Source organism: Hordeum vulgare, chromosome 5H (genome assembly GCF_904849725.1).
Source record: "Hordeum vulgare subsp. vulgare chromosome 5H, MorexV3_pseudomolecules_assembly, whole genome shotgun sequence".
Taxonomy (NCBI): domain Eukaryota; kingdom Viridiplantae; phylum Streptophyta; class Magnoliopsida; order Poales; family Poaceae; genus Hordeum; species Hordeum vulgare.
This window is the reverse complement of record NC_058522.1, coordinates 554,023,794-554,048,504: the sequence shown is the minus strand read 5'-3', so window position 1 is coordinate 554,048,504 and position 24,711 is coordinate 554,023,794. Positions and strand designations below refer to the sequence as shown.

General features: G+C 44.7%; 2 protein-coding genes and 1 pseudogene across 2 annotated transcripts; all 3 read right to left on the bottom strand.

The window, feature by feature from the left end:
• Positions 1 to 1,510: 1,510 nt before the first annotated feature.
• On the bottom strand, positions 1,511 to 4,081 carry LOC123452867 (cytochrome b-c1 complex subunit 7). The gene is made up of 4 exons (XM_045129592.1): positions 3,898 to 4,081; positions 3,641 to 3,798; positions 2,645 to 2,692; positions 1,511 to 1,762 (listed from the first exon to the last, which is right to left on the bottom strand). The coding sequence occupies exons 1-4, from the start codon at positions 4,001 to 4,003 to the stop codon at positions 1,694 to 1,696; spliced, it is 381 nt and encodes a 126-aa protein (XP_044985527.1). The 5' UTR covers positions 4,004 to 4,081; the 3' UTR covers positions 1,511 to 1,693.
• Positions 4,082 to 7,241: 3,160 nt separating this feature from the next.
• LOC123399042 lies at positions 7,242 to 7,987 on the bottom strand. The gene is made up of 2 exons (XM_045093472.1): positions 7,814 to 7,987; positions 7,242 to 7,640 (listed from the first exon to the last, which is right to left on the bottom strand). The coding sequence occupies exons 1-2, from the start codon at positions 7,884 to 7,886 to the stop codon at positions 7,519 to 7,521; spliced, it is 195 nt and encodes a 64-aa protein (XP_044949407.1). The 5' UTR covers positions 7,887 to 7,987; the 3' UTR covers positions 7,242 to 7,518.
• Positions 7,988 to 10,323: 2,336 nt separating this feature from the next.
• LOC123397269 lies at positions 10,324 to 18,939 on the bottom strand (annotated as a pseudogene).
• Positions 18,940 to 24,711: the final 5,772 nt, after the last annotated feature.

The window sequence follows — 24,711 nt, the reverse complement described above, 5'->3', positions numbered from 1 at the left end:
TTTCTTCAATATATGCCCTTCACTAGCTTGTCACTATGTTGACCTGATTTTGTGCTTCTCATTCAATGTATATGCCTCATTTCGCCGTGATGACTTTGCTATCACTCTCTTTCGCATATAAGAGTAGTTTACCTTATGTGTATTATCTCGTCACCCTGTATTCTTCACCGAGTAATTCATCATTGAAATCATTCAATCACCCCCCCCCCCCCTCCTCGCGTTCGATATAACACACGTTTAGCTTTGCCGAGTTTATTTGACCTTTTTCCAAGTATTTATGGCACTCGGCGTAGCCTGTAATTCCAGTTGTGACATATGATTATGCATGGAGCAATGCTATTCGTATGAACAGATCTTACAAAAAGTTTTACGTACTACTACAATTGGGACTCGGTGAGCTAAAATCATGAGGCAGAACAAATTAGTACGTGGAGTTTTTGTACAAAGGTGTATACGTAGGAATGTTATTTTTGTTATGCGTGTAACCTATTATGGAGTTTGTGGAATATATTAATTGCATGTTCTGGATGTCCTTAAAACAGAGGAAACTCTGCTGAAATTTTGCAGAAAGCTAATGCTAGCTTCCAATTGATAGTGTATCCGGTACAGTGGCGGAGCCAGGAATTAAAGGTTAGGGGGGCCAAATGACACAAACTTTTGATTATAAGTGCTAGCTGGCTTGGCCTTGGGGTGTTCAGTTGGTGCACACCAAAATATTGGTGACAGTCCCTCGGAAAAAGGAAGTTGTTCACAGGGAGAATCCTTCCTTTTGTCAGCTGCCGTTTTACTCTGTAATCTATTATAAGTTCTGTCATCTGCCGTTTTACTCTGTAATCTATTATCAGTTCTGTCATCTGCCGTTTTACTCTATAATCTATTATCAGTTCTGTCATCTGCCGTTTTACTCTGTAATCTATTGTCAGTTTGTATTATTTGGTCCATAACATACGTCATATCAGTAATTTGGTTACTTATAGGTAGGTTTGTGAAGATTAGCAGGGAGAGCAAAATCCTTCTAGTCACAACGTTGCTTGCTATGGTAGAACTAGCCAAATGCACTGCTGGTTGGACTGGCAACACTCACGTAGATGCTTCCCATGACGAAGGACTTGATGTAGACTATTTCTTTTGATCTATAAAAATCCCATCTATACCAAAAACAAACTAGGTTATAATCATGAAGGAAGAAAATGCGTGAAAAGTTAAGCACGACGATGGAGATGAAACTGCAGCATATTCTCATCATCTCATGCACGAGAAGAAATCCCACATAATCTGCATTCCACATAATCCGCATTCAGAACATGACGAGTGGGGTTGGGAAGACGGGTAACAGGATAGGTGTAGTATGAACATTAGAGCTCATCCACCCGCTGGGCAAGCATTTCAGAACATAGCACCACAGCTCTGTACATAGAAATGGATAACGTGAACCCAAGAGAAAACAACAATCAGTTTCTCAATGCCCAAGAGTACGGAATTGTTGAAGACTTTTATACCAACAATTCCATCAACCAAAAAATACTTTTATATCAGCAACAGCAACAGAAATTCCATCGCGATTAATTAGGAAACTGCTACAGGCAATGGACATGAAACCGGAAAGAGGAACAGTGTCATGATCTGCATTTTATTTCATGCATTGTGATGCTACGAGGAGCAAAAACAGTGGCGCATATCAAGTAAAATGTCTTCAAGGAAGGGTTCTCTCGTAGAGGGGAAGGGCTCCCAGTGCTTTCCGCTCTGCTGCCTCCTTTTTCACCTGCAACAGAATGTGAGATCAAACATTAGCCAGCTTGAATAATGGTATTGAAATGGTAAATAGCTTTCACAGGATAATATCGAATCATTGGCTTCAAGCCCAGGAATTTTTTAGGTTAACACCAGTCCTGTTAGGAGAAATACTTGTATGTAGAAATAATAATTAGTTGTGGGAACTGGCAAACTAAAGCCATCAGAGGTGTTAGAAGGATGCTACACATCAGTCCCACCTTACATAAGTGGACGATGAATTCACAAATTTTATGGCTATACCATCTTTGTAGTCGACTGCTCATCCAACAAAACATGCTCTAAATGCAACAAAAATGACCAAGAAAAGGAAGGAACGAAAATAATATTCAGGGTCAAGGATGTAAAGGGTTAAGAAAACTACAAGATAGCATGGAACTTGATGAAACTGACTTGACATTAACTCATACTATATAATAGGGCTTTTGAGGCATCGCACCTCGTCCTATGATGGATTAGCCAATCCCGGGGTCATCTAATCAAATCATACTGACAACAACCCACTCCATTCGTCAAATCCGACAAGTGAGTTTGTATCCAACAAAACATGTTTCGATGACAGATCAACCCACTTCATTAATCAAATCAGACGAGTTCGTGTCAGATGGCCCATTCTCCGTCCAGTTCATCATACCAAACACTCCATTAATGGATTGCGAGTTGAAACTAATCTATACATGTTGCGTAAACACAGTGATGCAGAAATGTGCAAGGGCTGAAGTCTACAGCATGACCAAAATGTAGCACGCTTGTGCTTGAAGTGGGTAGATATTTCAAAGCAGCATACAGAATATTATAACTTACTTATTTATACATGAAAATACAAAAGACAAGCATCAACAAACACACTTACCAGAGCCAGCATGTCGCTCAAATAGCTTTTGAATGGTGTCTGCAGTGCCTGTGCAGAGAAAGTAAAGGTTTCAGAAGACCTGTGTTTATTACACATGTTTGATAAGAGCTAGTGTAATGGTAATCAACAACTGATTACAGAACCTGAAAGAATGGTTAGTTTATAATGACCTGTTTTCTCACACATCAACACTTCACAGGTTGTCATATGAGTTAATGCATCTTCAGGGGGGAAATAATCTAAAACATTTTCAGCACTGAAGAATAAATCAACAGGCTGGGTATTCATTCAAACCCATCTAAGCAAAATGCATCTAGAAAATAGAGAGAAAGAACTCTATACACCAAAATACATATAAACCTCGAAACAGTCGAAGCATCATAAATAGTGATTTAAACTACATACTGAAAAATGACACGATAAGATGGCAAGACTAATTAAACCGTACAAAAAATGTGAACAATAATCTGACTCACTAGTATAACATCATAGATTTCAACAATTTTATGCTTTATGAAACCTAATCCTTTATTCTCGCGTGACATTTCAAAATTCTATCAAACCTAAACAAATGACCATTTCTCACTCAAATATGAATTCCATGATTGCTGGGTAACACTTCTCTCCTCCAAACTACTGAGATCTCCAGCATCTAATTCACCGGTTTCTTAGGCAACAAACCTCGGTGCGAATTGCAACGCGGCGTGGATGAACCGAATGGAGCATCCGACACACCAGCCAACTAGAATCATCTAGACCACATATGCAGCCGAAATGCATTATGCACTTCCCTTTCCCCATTCATTTCGCTAGACACGCAACCATCAGCCATAAGACATAGAAATCGCGGCTACCGCACAGGCTCTGGAAAAGGCCAGAATCGATCGGGTGAACCCGTACGCCATGTCCACATCGCACAAACCAGAGGCACGCGAGGCGAAACGAGAGAGATCCGCGCAGATGAGAGGGCGGGAGAGGACAGGAAGAGGGACGGACCCGGACGTCGTCGGGGAGGTACTGGTGCTTCATGGAGAGGTCCATGGCGCGCTTGAGGCGCTGGTGGCGGGCGTCGACCACCTCCCGGGGCAGCCTGGTGAGCGCCTCCTTGATGTCCAGATCGAAGTAGGGGTCGTACAGGTCGTCGTACCTCAGGCCTGGAACCCATCACGCACGCACAAATTCAGATCACCCGTTCTCACGCGCGAGGAGATCAGATCCATCTACGATTGGGACGACGAGGGATCGGAGATTACCGTAGTTCTTGAGGCGGTTGGAGATGGTGAGCATGTGGATGCGGGCCAGCGGGTTGCGGCGCGGGTTCACGAACCACTGCGAGAACGCGGACAGCATCGACGTCATCTTCGGCGACGGCGGCGGCGGCGATCCCCTTTCGTCTCCTGTATTCTTTGGTGTTTGTGATTTGGGGAGGGGAGGAGGGGAGGTGGGGGTGGTTGTGGTTTCCCTCTTGGGCCAGGTTTGTAGGAGAGAGACTGGGAGGGGGTGAAATGGGCCGCAACAAGGGGTAGGGCCTATGAGTTAGTTCGTCCTGTTTTATTTTTTTCAAAGTTTTTTTCTTTCCTTCAGAGCGGATTACGGAAAAATCATTTTGGTGATATAGCTCTTTTCTTCGAAGGAATGGATTTATTATCTATTTTTTTTATCAACGATTGATGAATTTATAACACGGAAAAGGTAATGTGCAAACGTGTGTACGTTGGCCATAGTGCGTGGCATGTTGAACTCTGTGCGTTCATCGTGTGCGTTTTTTCTTTAATTGCTTACCACATGTGTCACGTGACGATGTTGTGTATGTGTTGGTGTGATGGAAACGTGTCAATGTGTATGCAGGCGTCACGCCGTCTTGGTTTTCTTTACAATAATATACTACTTCCTCTAATCCAAATTAATTGTGGCAACTCTAGTATGTGATAAGTACTTAATTTGGATTGGAGGGAGTTTATGATTTTGGCCCTAAAGGAGCAAAATTCCAATATGGCGTGGCAGTTCTTAAACTTGTATTTTTAAACTGTGCTTTTTTGTGTGAACTGGCTTTCAGTATTCTTTAACACTTTTATTTAGTGCATGTGCAATATGCGTCGGCGTCGTGCCGTGTTGGTGTCCTTTACAACAGTGTACTATACAATTTTGGCTTTAAAAGGGAGCAAAATTCCAATGTGCCATGGAAGTTTTCAAACATATTTTGTTAAATCGCTTTATTTTTGTTAACTTGCTTTTTAAATCCTTAAACACTTTTTATCATGTTACTTCTTAGATTATGCAGGACATGTAAGTTGATTGTTAGCTAGCTATTGAATTGCAAAAATGGGTATTATTTTACTAGTTTTGACATCCATATAGTTGGCTCATAATTTAGTCGAAGTTGCTTGTGGCTTGGAGTTTGGACGAAGTATCTGGCTCACCTGCCCTCCGCACATAGCTTCAAACCATGTGAACATTATGCAATAAAGCTTCTCAGTTGCTCTAAATTTTTTTTATAAAAAAATTGTTTGCTTTTGCCTTGAAGGCCTCTTTGGAATACAGAAAATGGTTTATACAAGATATGCTCTTTTTGAATAAAAAAATGGATTTTTTAAGAACAGATTAACCTCTTAGTTTTTATCACAGAATGATGAATTTACAACCCGGCAAAGGTAAAAGCGAAATATTCATGAGCTGATCATAGCGTGTGACGGACCGTTTAACTACCATGCAAAATTTTACACTCGCCGCGTTAATGCTGTGTGTGCTAATGTGACGGCGACATGACAACATGCGCGTGCATCACGCCATGTTGATGTCTTTTACAATAATATACTCCCTTCATCCTAAAATAAGTGACTCAAAAAGATTAACTTTGTATTAAAATTAGTATAAAATTAAATCATTTTTGAGTCACTTATTTTGGGACGGGGTATATTTTTTGGCTTTGAAGGGAGCAAAATTCCAGCATGTTCTTGAAGTTCTCGAACTTGTTTTGTTAAATCACCTTTTTGTATGCGGACTGGATTTTAAAGCTCATTAACAAATTTTGTCTGTTACTTCTCAGGTTATGCAGAGCGTAGAGGTCGATTAGTTAGATAGCTATTAATTAGACGATACCCCGCGCGTTGCGGCGGAACCTTGTTAAAAAATGTATGAATAAGTGGTAGAAGACTAAAATTAATGCAAAAGCAAATATAAAACCTTTTTACATGACTTAATTTATTGGGAAAAAATAATGCATGAGGTGGTATGTTTTGCATGAAGAGATTAATGGAAAAGGTAACTTTTGACTCCATGCACACGACTTGATGATGTGGCATTGTTGCATCAAAAAGAAAATCAGCTAGTGGGTTGTAGCTATTTAATAATAAAGGATAACAAAAAGGTTAAGAACTATTGTATTATCTTCAATTTTTGATAGTTGCAACCCACAAAGTATTTTTCCTAAGCATGCAATGCTTCCACACCAACAAACCATGCATGTATGCCACATCACTAATCTACAATCCCACTAAATATATTTTTTATGCATGCAACCATTTTCTATTCTTAAATAGTTGCAACCCACAAAGTATTTTCCTAAGCATGCAACGACTTCCACACCAACAAAACATGCATGTATGCCACATCATTAATCTACAATCTCACTAAATATATTTTTTATGCATGCACCCCTTTTACATCAACAAGTCATGCATGACTGCCAAATCACTAGTCACCACATCATTCTCACAGTTATTCATACCATCAACCTAGTTATTCATATGTTTAGCCTACCATCCCGCGACAACGCGCGAGTTATCTTCTAGTTTCACTAGTTTTGACATGCATATAGTTGGCTCCACACCTGGCTCATGTAATTTTGAGGTTCATAATTTAGTCAGAGTTGCATGTAGCTTGCATTGTTATGCAATAAAGCTTCTCAGTTTCTTTAAAAGAATATACCAAAATCTGTTATTTTTTCATTTAAGGCCTCTTTGGATTACACAAACATCATCTATGTGAGATATGCTATTTTTTCTTAAAGAGCATATTCTCTTTTCTGAGTTTTCATCATAGCTTGATGAATTTGTAACTCACCAAGGTAAAGCGCAAACATGCACGAGCTGGTCATAGCGCGTGACGGGCCATTGGTCCACCGTGCAAAACTACGCGTGCACCGTGCGGATGTCGTATATGCTGATGTGACAGCGATGAGGCAACCTGCACGTGTGCCGCACCATGTTCGTGTCCTTTACAACAATGTATATGTTTTTGGCTCTAAATTGAGAAAAGTCCAATATGCCATGAAAGTTTTCAAACTTGTCATTTTATTAAATCGCCTTTTTTTGTTTGCAAATTGGCTTTTAAAACCCTTTAACACTTTGATTCTGTTACTTATCAGATTATTATGCAGGATGTGTAGGTCGATTAGTTAGGTAGATATTAAATAAACTACAAAAATGGGTAGAACTACCGCATTATTTTACAATCTTGACATCAATTTCTCTGCTATACAAATCCTTACACAGCAATATGATACAAATATCCACAGACAATTGAAAGCGCAAACACATATAATACAAACACAAACACACAAGTCAACCGACTAATTATAACAGAGCGAAAAGCAATGGAAAGGAAAAAACCAAACTCATTACCATTAATTAGGTAAGGCACCAAGAGCTTTCTATATACAGATACATCAGCTCAACCTCACACTCACATCAAAGCAAAGGCGACGTCTCAACCTCACCCACAAAGTCACAAGATGCACACATCAGACTCATGTCACAAACACACACAAGGAAAGTATCTACTACTCATCCTTTCCCCGGACGCCATTGCCATTGAAACTGTGCAGTTCCACAAGAAAGATGATGGCCTCCGGCTCGACGGCGAAAGATGATGCCCTAGAGCTTCAACTTCACCATGCCCGGGTGGCGGTGCGAGTCGACCAGGATGGACCAGAGGACGTGCACGTCTTCGTCCTCGCAGGACTTGACATCCTTGTACAGGATCCTCATCCCCCTCCCTGCCAAGAAGCACCAAGCACAACAATGTCAGATTGTCAGTGCCTAACAAAGAACAATGGCACAAGGAAGAGAAACGGAGCCCCATTTCCCCCAGCCGTCCACCATGCTACGAAAGAGGGAAACCAAGATTTCTACTGCAAAGCGAAGAAGATAAGAAGTCGATCGATCTTACGGTATTTGCGCGCCGAATGCGCGCGCACCATGATCTTCCTCAGGGGGGAGAAGAGGGAGCGGAGCCACCCCATGAGGAAGCCTTGATGAGAGCCAGAGGGTTATGGCCTCATGGGGTGGGTGAGGTGAAATGAGGGAGCAGGGCAGAGGCAGAGGCTGCAAGCTAGGTATGTATGTATGTATGCAGGGGAGAAAGAAGGTTAGAGAGGAAGTAGCCATCAACCAGGTCGTGCTTTTTGGCACGAGGTGAAGTTCAGTGCACTGTACCCTTCTTCCCCTCCACTCGTGCCACATGTCTTGGGCTTCCTTCCTTGCGACCCAATCATGGTGCTTTTCAGCCATTTTTGTTCTGGTATCTTGTCCCTTTCCTCTTCTTACTCTTCCTACCACATTGCTCCTTTCGACAAGGCCCTGGCCGGCCCCAAACCTAACCATGAAAAAGAATAATATGTAAGGTGTGTGTGCGAGTGCTGCCAATTCTGAAATCCCCACAACAAAAAACAAAACAAAAATCTGCATTTTGCATCATCACCATCATGGTACTATATTATGTAATCTATACTCATGGAGGACTGCAGATGAACTTTCCTTTTTTTCCTAGAATAGTAGCTAAATTAACATTCTTATTTTTTTTAGTAATGGTAGCTACACTTGTAGTGCAAGTGCGTACTTGAATAATGGTAGCTGGTTTTGGAATAGCATGGTAGTTCAATATTCATACCTTTTAGTACAAGTAAACGGTTGCTGATTTTGGGAGATGCAGTTTTACAAGTATGAAACATGATTTCACCTACTTCTAGGAGAATTGCAGTTCACACACACACACACACACACTTTACAAGTGTGAAACATTAAAAAGAATAATGTGAGTGACTGCTGCCAATTCTTGAATCCCCACGGCAAAAACTGTATTTCGCCGTCGTCATTATCGTAGTACTATAATATATACTGATGAAGACTGCACATGAACTTTTTTTTTCTAGAATAGTAGCCCATGAACAAAATATCTTAAACTTGCAGTGCAAGAGTTTGCCTGCATACACTTGAAAACTGGTGGCTGGTCTTGGTATATCATGGTGGTTCAATATTCTTAGCTTTTAGTACAAGTAAATGGTTGCTGCTTCTGGGTGGCCCAAGATTGCACGTATGAAACATTATTTTGCCTACTTTTAGGAGTATCACGATTCACACATATCGTTTACCATAGTATGGAAGTCACTTGAGATTAATTAATTATGTGTTAAGCTTAAACTAAAATTTATTTTTTAGATAAATATATTATGTCTAATAGCCAAACCTTTTCGCCACTGTAAGCATGTACTCTCCTTGTGTGAGAGATAATATAAAATGCGCTTGATCAGTACAATGTAGTAAATCCCTCTTAATGTTGTGTCACGCTCATGAGCTCGACCCAACATTCAGTACAAATTAATCTAAATTAATTTGTACTGAATGTTTGCCATTGTTGATTAGATAAACATGTTGCATGCATGATTGTTATGCCGGAAGGCTGATTACACAAAATAGAGAGAACAGAGCAGGGCGCATGACCTGAATTCATGCAAATTACAGATTTCCTATTTCCAATCATCGGGTTGCCAATCTATCAGCCCCTTGGTTTCAAACTCTAGATCTGTGAAGGAATTCTGCACTAGTGGCATGACCAACTTGTCTGATCAAAGAGAAAGCGTATATGAATCTGTAGCATTGATTGCTTGAACAACAACCATATTATCAGATAACAGGGTGCAGTTATTGATTTGAAGCTGATCGAGCATATGTGTGGCTAGAAGTAAAGCATGAGCTTCTGCACCAGCTGTAGAGAGGGCACAGGGAATACAAGCTTGCAATTTGATACATGCAGAGATGTATGGCGTGTCGGCACAAATGCAGCATGAGATTGAGAAAGAAAAGCAAATTGCAGCCGGATGATGTTCACCGTCAGTGAGCCGATATGCTCCATTAAAAACAGAGAAGGTACCTGCAGAACATTACAGTGGCAGGGGAGGGAGGGGCCTGCAGAAACCACAAAGAGCTATAGCGTGAGGGCGATATGCAGCATTAGCCGTGTGCAGAACAGAATGCAGAATAGTGTCTTTCCCCTTCAACCGTAGATCATTTTTAGCTTTCCAAATGTGCCCGAGAAGATAGAGGTCATAATCAATTACAGAAGACTCAGGTGCTTGAAAGAGATAGTATGAATAAAATTATCATCAGAGTGGACCTCAGTTCAAAAGGCTAGACAGAGTGAAACCAAGTAGCTCTGGAGCAGGGGCAGTTGAAGAATAAGTGTTCGTCAGTTTCAATATCTCCACATTTATCACAGTTGGGAGAAACTATTTAAGTTCTCCAATGAAACTATGTAAGTACTCTTTCCATATTCTCTAAGAGTTTTGAAGAACTTTTAATACCATAATATTCGCAAAATTCAACCTCAGTATCGACTTGTTAAAAGCTAGCACTGCAAATCAGGTCATCCTGACAGAAAAGGAAATGATTCAAGTTTTTCTCCTAGTTGAGATTTGCATGGAGTAGAGGTTCTTCAAGGTCCATTCTGCGCCATCCCCCGGCCAAAGACGACAGCTGATCCAACTTATCATACAACCCAAGGAGACCACCAGTGTGCACAAAGAGGACCCTTCGCCCTTCCCACTTGGTTGGATTGCTGGACATATCCTTCAGCATACCGTACGCCGCCTTCCCGGTGTAGACCGGATCGAGCACGATGCCTGTCGCCGCAGCGACATTCTTCACAAACCTAAGCTCCTCGGCCGTGCTCATGGCGTAGCCCAAGCCCTTGGAATCCTCAATGCTGACTATATCATGTGAATTCAGACCAGACTTAACCCCATCGATCAGACCTTGAACACTTTCATAGAAGTATCTAGTGCCATAGCAGACAGAGAAGGCGTGGACTTTGGCCTTCAAGCTACTCAGCTGTGATCCCAAAGCGAGGCCAGCAACGGTTCCACCGCTGCCGCACGCAACGACAATGTCGTCGAACTGAACATCGCCGCCGGATAACTGAATTTGTTCCTCAATCTCTCTGACTGCTTCAATGTATCCCCAATTCCCCAGTGCGTTTGATCCACCGGCAAGGATCACATACGGCCTCCGTCCTTCTTCCACGAGCCTCTTATCCAACAATTCATTCAGCGAAGTAAATTGTCAAAAACTATCACATTTAACACAAATGTGTCCAGGGACTACCACTTTATAATTATCAGCAAAAAACTATTAAAAAATTTAACTGCCCGATTTAGCTTGTTTAATCGTTTTTCTGGCAAGCCAGGCCCACATGTCAGGTTGACTGTTAGCTTTGACCTTTCTTCCACCTCTCTCCATCCTCATGTACATTACATCGAACAGGTTATGTGCGTCCCTGTGCGTGTCCTCGCCGCCGCCGGCAGGCCTCTTCTTCGCCCTCCAGGATGCCGCCCACCGTGCCGCTCGGTGCAAAAAGCCGGCTCCTTCTTCGCGCTCCAGGACGCCGCCCACCGTGCCGCTCCGGTCTTGGACAGCATCCTCCGCTTCCGCTGTCCAGGTGTGAGCCGACGAGCTACTGGAGCACTCGTACCTGCCGCTCGCGCTCGCCCCGGCCGACGCCCTGCTCGACAGCTTCCTCGCCCTCGCCGACGCCTACGGCTCCTTCCTGGCGGCCCTGCTCGCGCTCCGCGGCCATACCGCCGACCTCCGCGCAGCCGTTCGCCGCCGTGACCCCGTCAAGCTCGCCTCCGCAGCCCGCGCTCCGGCGGCATCTTCAATCCAAGGAGCTGCAGCTGCTGCGTCCATTAGTACCCCTTGAGCGGCATCAGGTTCGGGTGCCTCGCCTTGCCCAGCACGCGTGCCTCCCTGTCGAACTCGTCGCGGGACTACACCACGCTCGCCGTCGACAGCTTCTTCACGGCGACCACGCGGCCCTCGCCCACCGACGCGCGGTACGTGGTGCCGAACGCGCCGCCGTGCCCGATCTCCGTCGCCTTGCTTAGCAGCGCGTCCGCGCCGCCCACGAAGTCCTCCGTGCGGAGGCTGCTCCCCGGCCCGAATGTCACCATCTTCCCCGTGGCGGCGAGCTTGCTCGACTTGGTCGAGCTACCGGACACGACGCTGCTCTCCAGCTCCAGCTCCTTCCCCTGGAACAGCCCATCGGCGGAGCCTCCTCCGACACCCCTCCGTCGCCGCGCCGACACGTTGAGCAGGGCGATCACCACGACTCCGAGGACGATGGACAGCGCCGCGCAGATGGCGACCATGGCAAACACGCTCAGTGTCAGGACCCAGAGAGGAAGACGCGGCCTCCTTTTAAATTCAAACTATGGCGCCAAGCTACCGCAGCCGTAGATCAAGGATCCTGCGCTCTCCGTGCCCTCATACCGTTTCGCGCGTGTCGGTGGTGACGACGACCGTCGATTGGAGATCCAACGGCTGCGAGTCATCCCCGCGTCGCTGTAGCCTTCCGACACCAGCGCCGATCGCCGGCAACCCTTCTACCGCCACCTTTTTCATTTTTACTGCGTGTAAGGCTATAAAGCCAATGATTTCCAGCTCGAGGAGTATGTAATCTCTTTTAGGGTTCCCCCCTTGCGCCGCCAGTGTCCCTGGCCGGCTTAGGTGCCTCTGTTTGCGACCTGAACTCCACTAAATTCGAGCAGTAATCTCATCGGAGTTCTTGTGTTCATCACTACTTGTTCATCGATAGATAGTTGGGTCTAACAAGTGGTAATCAGAGCCTCTGATTCTTGGCGGCGTCAACGATCTCGAGGCCGAAGTAGGGGTTGGAGGTGTCGTAAAATTCCCCTGTTCCCCTCGGATCGCGGCGGCGGTGGATACCGGTGGCGCGGGCGACGGTGATAATTCGGTACAGGTTTGGTGCTGGTTTGTGGTTGCACAAGCTCCCTGCATGCGCTGTAAAATCCCACCTCCCACCCAGATCCGGTGTGCTCGGCGACGGGCGTTGGAGTAGTGCAGGCGGCGGCAGGAATTCAGCACAAAGGCTTGGTTGCAACTTCGGTTGTGGTAAAATCCCTTCCTTTCGTGCCTGATAATCTCCACAGAAAGGTAACTGGTTCCCTGCGAGTACTCCCTTCTGTAATTCTTCGGCGATGGCAAACCCTGGAGACTCCTGTTCCACAGACCAGCTGGAGTTCAACTCTCTTCAGTTAGATGTCCAGTTGCTCCAAAAGAATAGAGAGCGGGACAAGTTGGAGTTTAAGGAATTCAGAGAATATGTGCACACCAATTTCAGCTCAGTGCAAAAGACCCAGGCAGATCTCCAAGGTACCCTGTCTGGATTCCTATCTGGTTTCCCAAAACCTAGGGATAACCCTCCCAACCCTTTGGATGTTCCCCAAGCTAGTGTTCATGCCAACACACCACAAGGCCCTAACAACAGAGGGTTAGACCATCTGAAATCCCCAGACACGGTAGGATCAACCACTCTAGTTGACAAACACACACGAAAAGAGCTGAATCTTGATGGCAGTCTTAAAAACCCTTACAGACACCCCAGCTTTGCTAAGAAACAACAACCTCAAGATGTCAGGTCTCAACCTGCAGCCACTCAACCTCAACTGATCATCCACCAGGATAGTGACAAGAGAGATGGGCCTTCTAATAATCCTGACAGGAGAGTGGGAACACCTCAAGACAACAGAAGACCATTAACACTGGTTAAGCCTGCTAAATACAACATTCCAGAGTTTGATGGTGTGGGCACTGATTCATGGATTCAGACAATTGAAATGTATTTTGAAGCTACTAGAACTCCTGCTGAACAGAAAACAGAGATTGTTGTGACTTACCTTAAAGGTCTAGCTATTGAATGGTGGAGAGGTACTTGTATGGTGGCCAATACAATACCCTGGTACATATTTTGCAGGTTTGTGGGAGACAGATTCTCAGAAACATCTGTCTGTGACAATGTGAGAGCTTTTCATAACCTCACTCAAAGTGGAACAGTAAATGAGTATGTGACCCGGTTTGAACAATCTATGAACTTGATGAGAAGAGACAACCCAGTCCTGCCAAATGATTATTACAAGCACAGTTTCATCTGAGGACTGCATGATCACATCCAGCATCATGTGCAGTGCCATGAGTCCCCTGATCTCCAAAAGGCCATCTGGTTAGCCAGGAGAATGGAGCAAGCTCAACCACAGAGAAAACCACTTCCTGCCCCTGTTTACCCTTCACTAGCAATGAAACAATTGCAGTTTGACCCAGGAAAACCTAATCCAATTAACTCTGCTTCCATAATCCAACAAGCAAGAGTAAAAGGGGTCTGCTACAGATGTAAGGAACCCTGGTTCCCTGGTCATAAAAAGGTGTGCAAGTTAGCCAATCAGGCTCAAATACAAGCTCTCGAGGAATCATGTCGTGATGATGCTGAACTGGTGTACTACACTGCTGTCACTGAGGATGGTGAACTTCCCCCTCCTTCTGAAGTTGATGACACCCCTCTCCAGATATCTATGCATGCATTGATGGGCCTGAGCACTACAAAAAAGCTGAGTTTTACTGTCACTATAATGATGGGCTCTACTCCTGCAACAGCCCTCATTGATAGTGGTAGCACGGCCACTTTTATTACTCCAAAGATAGCAGCTTTAGCTAAGTGCCCCTTAACCCCCACAAAAAGAAAACAAGTCCTAGTTGCCAATGGTGAAACACTATGGTCTGAATTCATTGCTCTTCACGCTCCATTCTCATTACAAGGCTCAAATTTCTCCACTGATTTCAGAGTTTTGAAACTCCAAGGTTATGATATTATCCTTGGTGCTGATTGGATGGCCTCTTTCAGTCCTATTGAACTTGACTTTGATGAGATGAAAGTAAAGCTTACCTTGAAAAATGGAGAAAAGTTGATCATTAAAGATGAAAGTTTCCCAACTGCTCCTGTCCCTGAATTGGCCAGCAAGGAATGTCTATCTGAGGAACCAGTTTGTGGGGCTGTTCTATACCTAAACAGAATATCAGTGTTAGCACAACTGGAGCCTGTTGTGCCTGAACCAGTAAAACCACTGCTTGAGAAGTCTCCCCTGTTTTCAGCACTCCCACAACCCTGCCCCCAAAAAGATCCATTGATCATGTGACCACCTTCACTCCTGAAGCTAAGATCATAAATCAGAGACCTTATAGGCTCCCTCACCACCAAAAATATATCATGGAAGGTATTGTGAAAGACATGATCAAGAACCAAGTAATCAGGGATAGCAACAGTCCTTATTCCTCTCCTGCATTGTTAGTTAAGAAGAAAGATATGACTTGGAGATTAGTCAATGATTTCAGAAAAGTAAATGAGCAAACTGTCAAAAACAAATACCCTATCCCTGTGATTGAAGATCTGTTGGATGAGCTAAAAGGAGCTACTGTCTTCTCCAAACTGGATCTCAGAAGTGGTTACCATCAGATAAGGATGAATGAGCAAGATATCCCAAAAACAACATTCAGTACACACTGTGGACATTATGAATATCTGGTAATGCCTTTTGGATTAACAAATGCTCCAGCTACTTTTCAACTGCTCATGAACACCATCCTAGCCCCCTACCTGAGGAAATTTGTGCTGTTTTTTTATGATATACTGATCTTTAGTAGAAATATGAAAAAACACTTGCTCCACTTGCAATTAGTTCTGCAGGCTTTGCAGGAGAACCAGTTATTTGCAAAACTGAGTAAATGCTCCTTTGCTCAAACTCAAGTGGAATACTTGGGCCATGTCATAAGAGGAGATGGTGTTGCTACTGACCCCTCCAAGATTGCAGCTATTGTCCAATGGCCAACACCCACCAACATCACTCAGCTCAGAAGTTTCCTTGGGCTCATTGGGTATTATAGAAGATTTATCCAAAACTATGGTTACATTTGCAAACCGCTTTATCAGTCCCTCAAAAAGGATAACTATAAATGGGGCCCTGAGCAATTGCAAGCTTTCAACACTCTGAAACACAAAATGACTCAAGCTCGTGTATTAGCACTTCCTGACTTCAAACTTCCATTTGTTCTAGAAACTGATGCTTGTGCCTATGGCATAGGAGCAGTGCTCATGCAGGAAGGAAAACCTTTATCCTTTTTCAGCAAAACTATTGGCCCTAAAGCAGCAGCAATGTCCACTTATGACAAAGAAGCAATGGCAATAATTGAAGCACTCAAACATTGGAAGCATTACTTTGTTGCATCCTCCTTGATCATCAGGACTGACCAACAGAGTCTCAAATACATTCAGGAGCAAAAGTTAACTGAAGGCATACATCATAAATTGTTGGTCAAACTGTTGGGGTACAATTTTAGAGTGGAATATAAGCAGGGTAAAAATAACAAAGTAGCTGATGCCCTATCCAGAGTTCAATACAAGCTTCACTCCCTGGTGGCTTCAAAAGCTCAACCTGTCTGGATCTCTGATGTCATCAACAGCTATGCTCAACATCAGAAATGCAAAGATATGGTGTCCCAACTGGCTACTTCTGGAACATCACTCCCCAACTATACCTTGCAGCAGGGCATCATCAGATATAAAAACAGAATTGTGATTGGAAATGATCTGAACCTCAGAAACAAATTGGTAGCTGCTTTACACAACTCTGAATTAGGGGGATATTCTGGACACAGGGCTACCTACCAAAGGGTTAAACTATTGTTCCATTGGCCTGGCATGAAACAATTTATTGTGAACTTCATCAAGGAATGCCCAACATGCCAAATCAACAAACCTGAGCATTGCAAATATCCTGGGTTACTCCAACCTCTACCTGTCCCTGATTTTGCCTGGTGTCACATCAGTATGGACTTCATTGAAGGACTTCCTACTTCTCTGAACAAGGATATGATCCTAGTGGTGGTAGATAGATTCACAAAGTATGCCCATTTTATTGCAATGAAGCACCCAATCACTCTTAGTACTGTTGCCACTGCATTCACAGACAACATCTTTAAGCTGCATGGTCTCCCCTCTGTAATTGTCACTGACAGTGACATGATTTTTACTAGTCACCTCTGGCAGGAGCTATTCAAAAAGCTGGGTATTAAGTTACAGACGAGCACACTTATCATCCCCAATCTGATGGGCAAACAGAGAGAGTTAATCAATGTTTGGAAAATTATCTCAGATGCATGGCCTTCCTTCAGCCAAAGAAATGGATGCACTGGCTCTTCCTAGCTGAGTGGTGGTACAACACCAGCTACCACACCTCATTGCAGATTACTCCATTCCAGGCACTTTACAACAGACCACCTTCTATGTTGGCTGAAGCACCACTATACCCTCCTGAACACACACATGAATTCAGCTCCATTCTCACTGCTGAACAGGTTGCTGCACAAATCAAAGCCAACCTGCTCAAGGCTCAGGAAAGAATGAAACACTTTGCTGATAAGAAAAGGTCAGAAAGGACATTGGCAGTAGGTGACATGGTCTACCTCAAACTACAACCTTACAGGCACACTACACTCAGTGTTCATAGATGCCTCAAGCTCCATTCCAAATATTATGGTCCTTTGAGGATCATCCAAAGAGTGGGCCCTGTAGCTTACAAGCTACTCCTCCCTGACCATTGTAAACTTCACCCCACCTTCCATGTCAGCCAGCTGAAACTACACATGGGCCCAAAGGCAATCCCCAACCCCAACCTGCCTCTCCTCCATGAGAATGGGTCTGTCGTGCTGGAACCTGAGAAGCTGCTACAACGAAAGCTCATTCCCAGAACCCAAGGAGACATTCAAATTCCAGTGGTTCGTTGGCTCATCAAGTGGACCAATTTGGGAGAAGAAGAAGCCACTTGGAAGAAGCAGCATTCATCCAGAAGATCTTTCCCCAATTCATCCCTGAGGACAGGTTTGGAGTTCAGCAGGGGGAATTGTCAGGACCCAGAGAGGAAGACGCGACCTCCTTTTAAACTCAAACTATGGCGCTAAGCTACCGCAGCCGTAGATCAAGGATCCCGCGCTCTCCGTGCCCTCGTACCGTTTCGCCGTGTCGGTCATGACGACGACCGTCGATTGGAGATCCAACGGCTGCGAGTCATCCCCGCTTCGTTGTAGCCTTCCAGCACCAGCGCCGATCACCGGCAACCCTTCTACCGCCACCTTTTTCATTTTTACTGCGTGTAAGGCTATAAAGCCAATGATTTCCAGCTCGAGGAGTATTTAATCTCTTTTAGGGTTTCCCCCCTTGCGTCGCCAGTGTCCCTGGCCGGCTTAGGTGCGTGTGTTTGCGACCTGAACTCCACTAAATTCGAGCAATAATCTCATCGGAGTTCTTGTGTTCATCACTACTTGTTCATCGATAGATAGTTGGGTCTAACACTCAGGAACCGGCGGCGGCGAGGACACGCACAGGATAGGGACACACATAACCTGTTTGATGTAATGCACATGAAGGTGGAAAGAGGTGGAAGAAAGGTCTGGCGTGGGAGTCCTATCTGTAATAATGGTCAAAGCTAACAGTCAACCTGACATGTGGGTCCGGCTTGCGAGAAAAACGATTAAACGAGCTAAATCGGGCAGTTAAATTTTTTGATAGTTTTTTGCCACAGGTTAGAAAAAATTTGGTAGTTTTTTGCTGATAATTGTAAAGTGGTAGTCCCTCGACACATTTGCCTCAAATATGGTAGTTTTTGGCAATTTACTCTAGTCAGGGCCACACTGCCGATCCTCTGAAATTCTCTCCGCGATACGAGGTTGATGTGGGCGCCGAGCAGCCTCTCGACGAGCAGGTTGCCGACCAAACCAGGGTCTTTGTCCACGAGGAGCTTGGAGGTGCAGAGTATCAGATAGGAATCGAGGCGGCGTACTTGGCGGCCACGGCGGTGGACCGGCAGTGGTTGCTCTGGACGCCGCCGGTGGTGATGACGCAGTCGGCGCCCCGCGCGGCGGCGTCTGCCAGGAGGAACTCGAGCTTGCGGGCCTTGTTGCCGCTCAGCTGCATGCCGGCGAATTCGTCCCGCTTGATCCACACCTCCGTGTCCCAGGGCAGGTCGGGCAGGTTCCACCGGTGGATCGGGGTCGGGAAGTGGCCGAGGGTGAAGGCGTGGGACGGAGCGTGGGCTACAGTGGCGTTGGTGGCGGTGGACGTACAACGAAGGACGGCGGCCAGGGGGAGAAGGAAGGGAGGATGTAGGTGTTGGGCGGCATTGCTCCGGCGACGGCGGCGGCGACAGATTGAAATCTCAGAGCGATGTCCTCGTGGGTTTGTCCGTCAGGCCTGTTGCTCACGTGGGGTTTGACCGGTTTTGAAGCCGGATCCAGTTTCCACTTTCCAGGGCGGTTTAATTTTATTTTCTACTTTCTGTGTATCATAATATTTGTTACAGTAATGCTAGACTCACGTAATGTTACGTGAGGTTTGTACATAAAAGTTGATTTAAAGGTAATTAATTAGATTATGATTAATGGCTGGCCCTAGATTGAAATCAAGGAGGAGAAGAGTATTTAGGAAAGGGTAAGTAACTTTACGTAAGAACTTTACGTAGGTGTAGGATTGTTGTATTTATTGTTGGGAAAAAATTGTTTAATTCTTTTTAACGACAAATATTTAGAAACACAGGGAGTAGTCGACTAGCATCATGGCTTGATTTTCTCGGTCGGTCCTGTGCCACGGTCTCCCTTGTATCGAGGGAAACTTCATTTCTCAACCTTAGAGCATCTAGAGTCAGATCCCTTATATCCGTCTCATATGTCTGGGCAGACCGTCTGATCATTGTCTGGTCATGAAAAATCGACTCAAACGGACTTTCTAAACGGGCCTCAAACGCACGGGCTGACCGACATCCCTCGTATTCAGCTTAAATATAGAGCGGATATGAGTGAGCACGGGCACGCCCGCCTGACTGCCTGGCCCACCATCGACCCCACCGACACGCCGGCCCACCATGTACCCCACTAAATGCCCGAATCAAGAAAACCCTAACATCCGGCAGTTCACTCTCCGTCCACTCCATTTCCCCTCCCCATGCTCTGATTCGATGGTCGGCGATGGAAGGAGCTCCGATGGGGCGAACGTCGATGTGGAGGAGGTGGCCCTCCGCATCGCATTGCGCCAGTCGTTGTAGGATCAAGGCGACCCCGGCGGCGGTGGATCTGCATCCTCCAGTCCTGTCGCACGCCAACGGAGCGCCGACAACGATGGATCTGCATCCTTTGGGCCCGTCGCACCCCAACGGAGCGCCGCCGACGTCGCAGGCCCTTCTCGTGAGGCGCGCAGTTCCGATCGCTCATGCTCTGGGTGGTCCACTCCAGGTTAGGTACGCCGCCCACCTCCACCACCTTCTGCTCCAGAAGCGATGCCTGGCCACCGTTGTGTCCTTGTGCCCGCGTCGCAGACGTAGCGCACGAGGACGTTGGAATCCGAGGCGCGTGCAGCCCGTCGTGAGCGACAGCGGGCTAGGGAGAGGGGGATGCACTAGCAACGCGGCGTTCAACCTCGAGCGCGTCGGTCCACCCCGAGGACGCGCTACTCGCGGGCGTCCTTCATCGCTCGCTGGCGACGGCAGAGATGGATGCGCGCCACCTCCGCCACAACAATGCCGAGGCACTCCGACTAGCCATCCAGTTATCGGAGGCGAGGCAGCGAAAGAGGCAGCGACGAAGGTGAAACCAGCCTGCCACGCGAAGGAGCAGGACCACCTGCTCCGACGAGGATGACAGCGACGCCTCCACCATGTTCGGCTCCGATGACGACGATGATGATGCTCCACCGCACATCGACGCCTACATGGAGGAGGGAGCAGAATGGCGTGGACGACCAGAAGGGGAAGGGGCGGCGAGGAAATGTTGATTTCCTCCGTCCTTCCCCATTTTGTTCATATTTTAATTATGCTTAAGTAGTTTGTAACATGAATTTGCCGATGAATTCCGATGAACTCCGATGAACTATGATCCTTTTGTTCGGCGAAGCAATCCGATTTGGTGGAAGATGTTGATCTCTTATTTTACGTAGTGTTGCATGTGTTTGTATGGATATGAGGGTTCAGATATGAGGGATGCGTATGTGGAAGGCAAAAAATAAGGCGCGCGTGGTCAGTGTCGCGGATGCGTCCACAGGCGTTTGCGGGGCCGTATTTGGGGGTTTGGCTATAGCTCCTCTGTTCTACTTTGTGATTCAGTTTCGGATTCTTTGAGGAAACAATGTTGTCCTCCCGTGATATTTATTGCTCTAGGAGTTAGAGCATCTATTGTCGGACTGGACAAATCCAGCCCCCTATACGCCCGCGGACGCATCTGAGCGATTCCTCATATTTTGCTCTGTGCATCCACATACCTCATATCCGGACTCTTAAATCCATACGAATCCATGCACGTAGATCATCCGGTAATAAACGTCACACATAAAATAAATGTTGGTACCCAACATAAAAAGTGTTTACATAAATTTTATTTGAAGTGCACAATCAATTATGTGCTTTTTGATTTCCATTGTGGGTCCACATATGGTCCACCAAATCATCGAGTAGTTGCGTGTGCACGTGATGTTCTCGGAGATTCTTATGTATCTGCGGAAAATTCATAAGCAGCATTGCATCTTGATCTTCAGGGATTTCAACTTGTTCTCGAGGTGTTTCAAAATCGTTGGTTTGGGCTACACCATCCTCGACGATCATATTGCTCAAAATAACACAATATGTCATCACCTGCCATAAAGTTTCTTGTTCCCACATTATTTCATCCCCACGAACAATTGCCCAACGCGCTTGCAACACTCCAAAAGCCCTCTCCACATCCTTCCTAGCTGATTCCTGCATTGTTGTGAAGTGCTTTTGTTTTCTGTCATGTGGTTCAGATATGGTCTTCATAAATGCAGCACACTGATACGTCTCCAACGTATCTTCTTTTCCAAACTCTTTTGCCCTTGTTTTGGACTCTAATTTGCATGATTTGAATGAAACTAACCCGGACTGACGTTGTTTTCAGCAAAATTGCCTTGGTGTTATTTTTGTGTAGAAATAAAAGTTCTCGGATTGACCTAAAAATTTACGAAGAATGTTTTTAGAATTAATAAAAAATATTGGCGAAAGAATCAATCGGAGAGGGGCCACCACCTGGCCACAAGCCTGCAGGGCGGCCCCATAGGACGCGCCCCTGGCTTGTGGGTCCCCCGTGGCTCCGTCGACCTCGTTTCCACTTCTATATATTCCTATCCGGCGAGAAAAAAGTTAGAGAGAAGAGTTCATTGCGTTTTATGATACAGAGCCACCGCCACCTCCTACCTCGGGAGGGCAGATCTAGAGTCTAATTTGAGCTCCGGAGAGGGGAAATCGACGACGTCGTCATCACCAACCATCCTTCATCACCAATTTCATGATGCTCTCCGTCGTTCATGAGTAATTCCATCGTAGGCTTGCTCGGAGGTGATGGGTTGGATGAGATCTATCATGTAATCGAGTTAGTTTTGTTAGGGTTTGATCCCTAGTATCCATTATGTTCTGAGATTGATGTTGGTATGACTTTGCTATGCTTAATGCTTGTCACTAGGGCCCGAGTGGCATGATTTCAGATTTGAACCTATTATGTTTTCATGAATATATATGTGTTCTTGATCCTATCTTGCAAGTTATAGACACCTATTACGAGTTATGATCTGCATCCCCCAAGGTGACAATAAGTGGGTTTCTTTTCGGTGATTACCGTAGTTTGAGGAGTTTATGTATTCCCTAAGTGCTAATGCTTTGGTACGGTCCTCTATTAAGAGGAGGCCTCGATATCCCTTAGTTTCCATTAGGACCCCGCTGCCACGGGAGGATAGGACAAAAGATGTCATGCAATTTCTTTTCCATAAGCACGTATGACTATATATGAAATACATGCCTACATTACATTGATGAATTGGAGCTAGTTCTGTACCACCCTATGTTATGAATGTTGCATGATGAATGCCATCCGACATAATTATCCATCACTAATCCATTTCCTACGAGCTTTCCACATATTGGTCTTTGCTAAGTTACTTTTCCATTGCTATTGTTACAATCACTACAAAACTGCTACTGTCACGTTTGCCACTGTTACCGTTACTTCCATACTACTTTGCTACTAAATACTTTGCTACAGATATTAAGTCTTTCAGGTGTGGTTGAATTGACAACTCAGCTGCTAATACTCGAGAATATTCTTTGGCCCCCCTTGAGTCGAATCAATAAATTTGGGTTGAATACTCTACCCTCGAAAACTGTAGTGATCCCCTATACTTGTGGGTTATCAAGACCTTATTCTGGCGCCGTTGCCGGGGAGCATAGCTTTATTCTCTGAGTCACTTGGAATTTATATCTATTGATCAAAATGAAGAATCTGAAAAATGCTAAAACCAAGATCTACCCCTCAACTGCGAGGGCAGGTAAGGAACTGTCATCTAGCTTTGCACTTGATTCACCGTCTGTTATGAGTAAATTTGCGACACCACCACCTGCTACTGAATCTGATATGTTGCAAGTAATTGATGATGCTACTTATTCTATGCATGATGCTTATGATGATACTTTGCTTGATACTATTGTGCCACTTGGTGAATTTCTTGATGAACAAATTGCTAGAGTGAATGCTGAAACTGATGATATTTCGGAATCTGATGAAATTATTGAAACTGAACATCATGATGCACCTACTAGACCTAGCTCTCCTAGATATGAATTGCCTAATATACCTGAGGGTTATGTTACGAAAGGAGAAGTAGCTACGGACTTTCTTGCTTGTAAGTATAGAGATGATCTTAAGAAATTGATATGCAAGTGGAAAGAAAAAAATTTGAATGCTAGAATGTGATATGATCCCAAGTTTGCTACTTCACCTATCTGTGTTACTAACAGGGATTATGAATTCTCTGTCGATCATGAGTTAATTACTTTGGTAGAATCTGATCCTTTCCATGGTTATGAATCTGAAACTGTTGTGGCACACCTTACTATATTGAATGATATAGCCACCCTATTTACTCATGAGGACAAATTTGGTTACTACTATATTCTTAAGCTCTTTCCGTTCTCATTAAAGGGTGATGCTAAGATATGTTAATTCTCTTGCTCCTGGTTGTGTGTGTAGTCCCTAGGATATGATTTACTACTTCTCTGAAAAATATTTTTCTTCCCATAAGAAACAAGCTGCCTTTAAGGAAATATTTAACTTTGTGCAAATTGATGAAGCGAGTCTCCCACAAGCATGGGGGAGGCTTCTCCATTTACTTAATGCTTTGCCTGATCACCCTCTCAAGAAAAATGAAATACTTGATATATTTTATAATGGACTGACTGATGCTTCTAGGAACCACCTAGATAGTTGTGCTGGTTGTGTTTTCATGGAATGAACTGTTGAACAAGCTGAACTACTATTGAATAATATATTGAGCAATGATAATGATTGGACTATTCCCGAACCACCTCCAAAACCAACTCCAAAGAAAAGAGGTATTCTATTCCTTAGTCCTGAAGATATACAAGAAGCAAAGAAATCTATGAAAGAAAAAGGTATTAAAGCTGAAGATGTTAAAGAATCTACCACCTATTGAAGAAATACATGGTCTTGATAACCCGACACATGTAGTAGAGGTAAATTCCCTTCGTAGATTTGATGAAGGTGATATTCCTTATAATAAGTCTGCTAGCCAATGCTTGGATGAATTTGATAACTTTGTTGTTAAACAAGAAAATTTCAATGCTTATGTTAGTAGACAATTGAAACATAATGCTTACATGCTTGATCGCTTGGGTGATTATATGAGTAGAACTGTTAATGACCTTGGGATTATTAGTAAACATGCTTCCATGGTAACTACTCAAGTAGAAGAGGTACTTAAGGCACAAAATGATTTGCTCAATGAGATGATTAGTAAGAACAATGGTCATTCCGTTAGGGTTGTGACTAGAGGTGGCAGAATGACTCGGGAACCTTTGTATCATGAGGGCCATCCTAAGAGAATTG

Bases quoted from the DNA above. Each gene is read 5' to 3' on its own strand.
- LOC123452867 (XM_045129592.1), bottom strand. From the start codon at position 4,003: ATGACGTCGATGCTGTCCGCGTTCTCGCAGTGGTTCGTGAACCCGCGC. The intron at 3,799-3,897 runs GTAATCTCCGAT...GATGGGTTCCAG, and splicing joins CAACCGCCTCAAGAACTACG to GCCTGAGGTACGACGACCTG. The intron at 2,693-3,640 runs GTCCGTCCCTCT...TTCTCTGCACAG, and splicing joins ACCTCCCCGACGACGTCCGG to GCACTGCAGACACCATTCAA.
- LOC123399042 (XM_045093472.1), bottom strand. From the start codon at position 7,886: ATGGGGTGGCTCCGCTCCCTCTTCTCCCCCCTGAGGAAGATCATGGTG. The intron at 7,641-7,813 runs GTAAGATCGATC...GCTTCTTGGCAG, and splicing joins GCATTCGGCGCGCAAATACC to GGAGGGGGATGAGGATCCTG.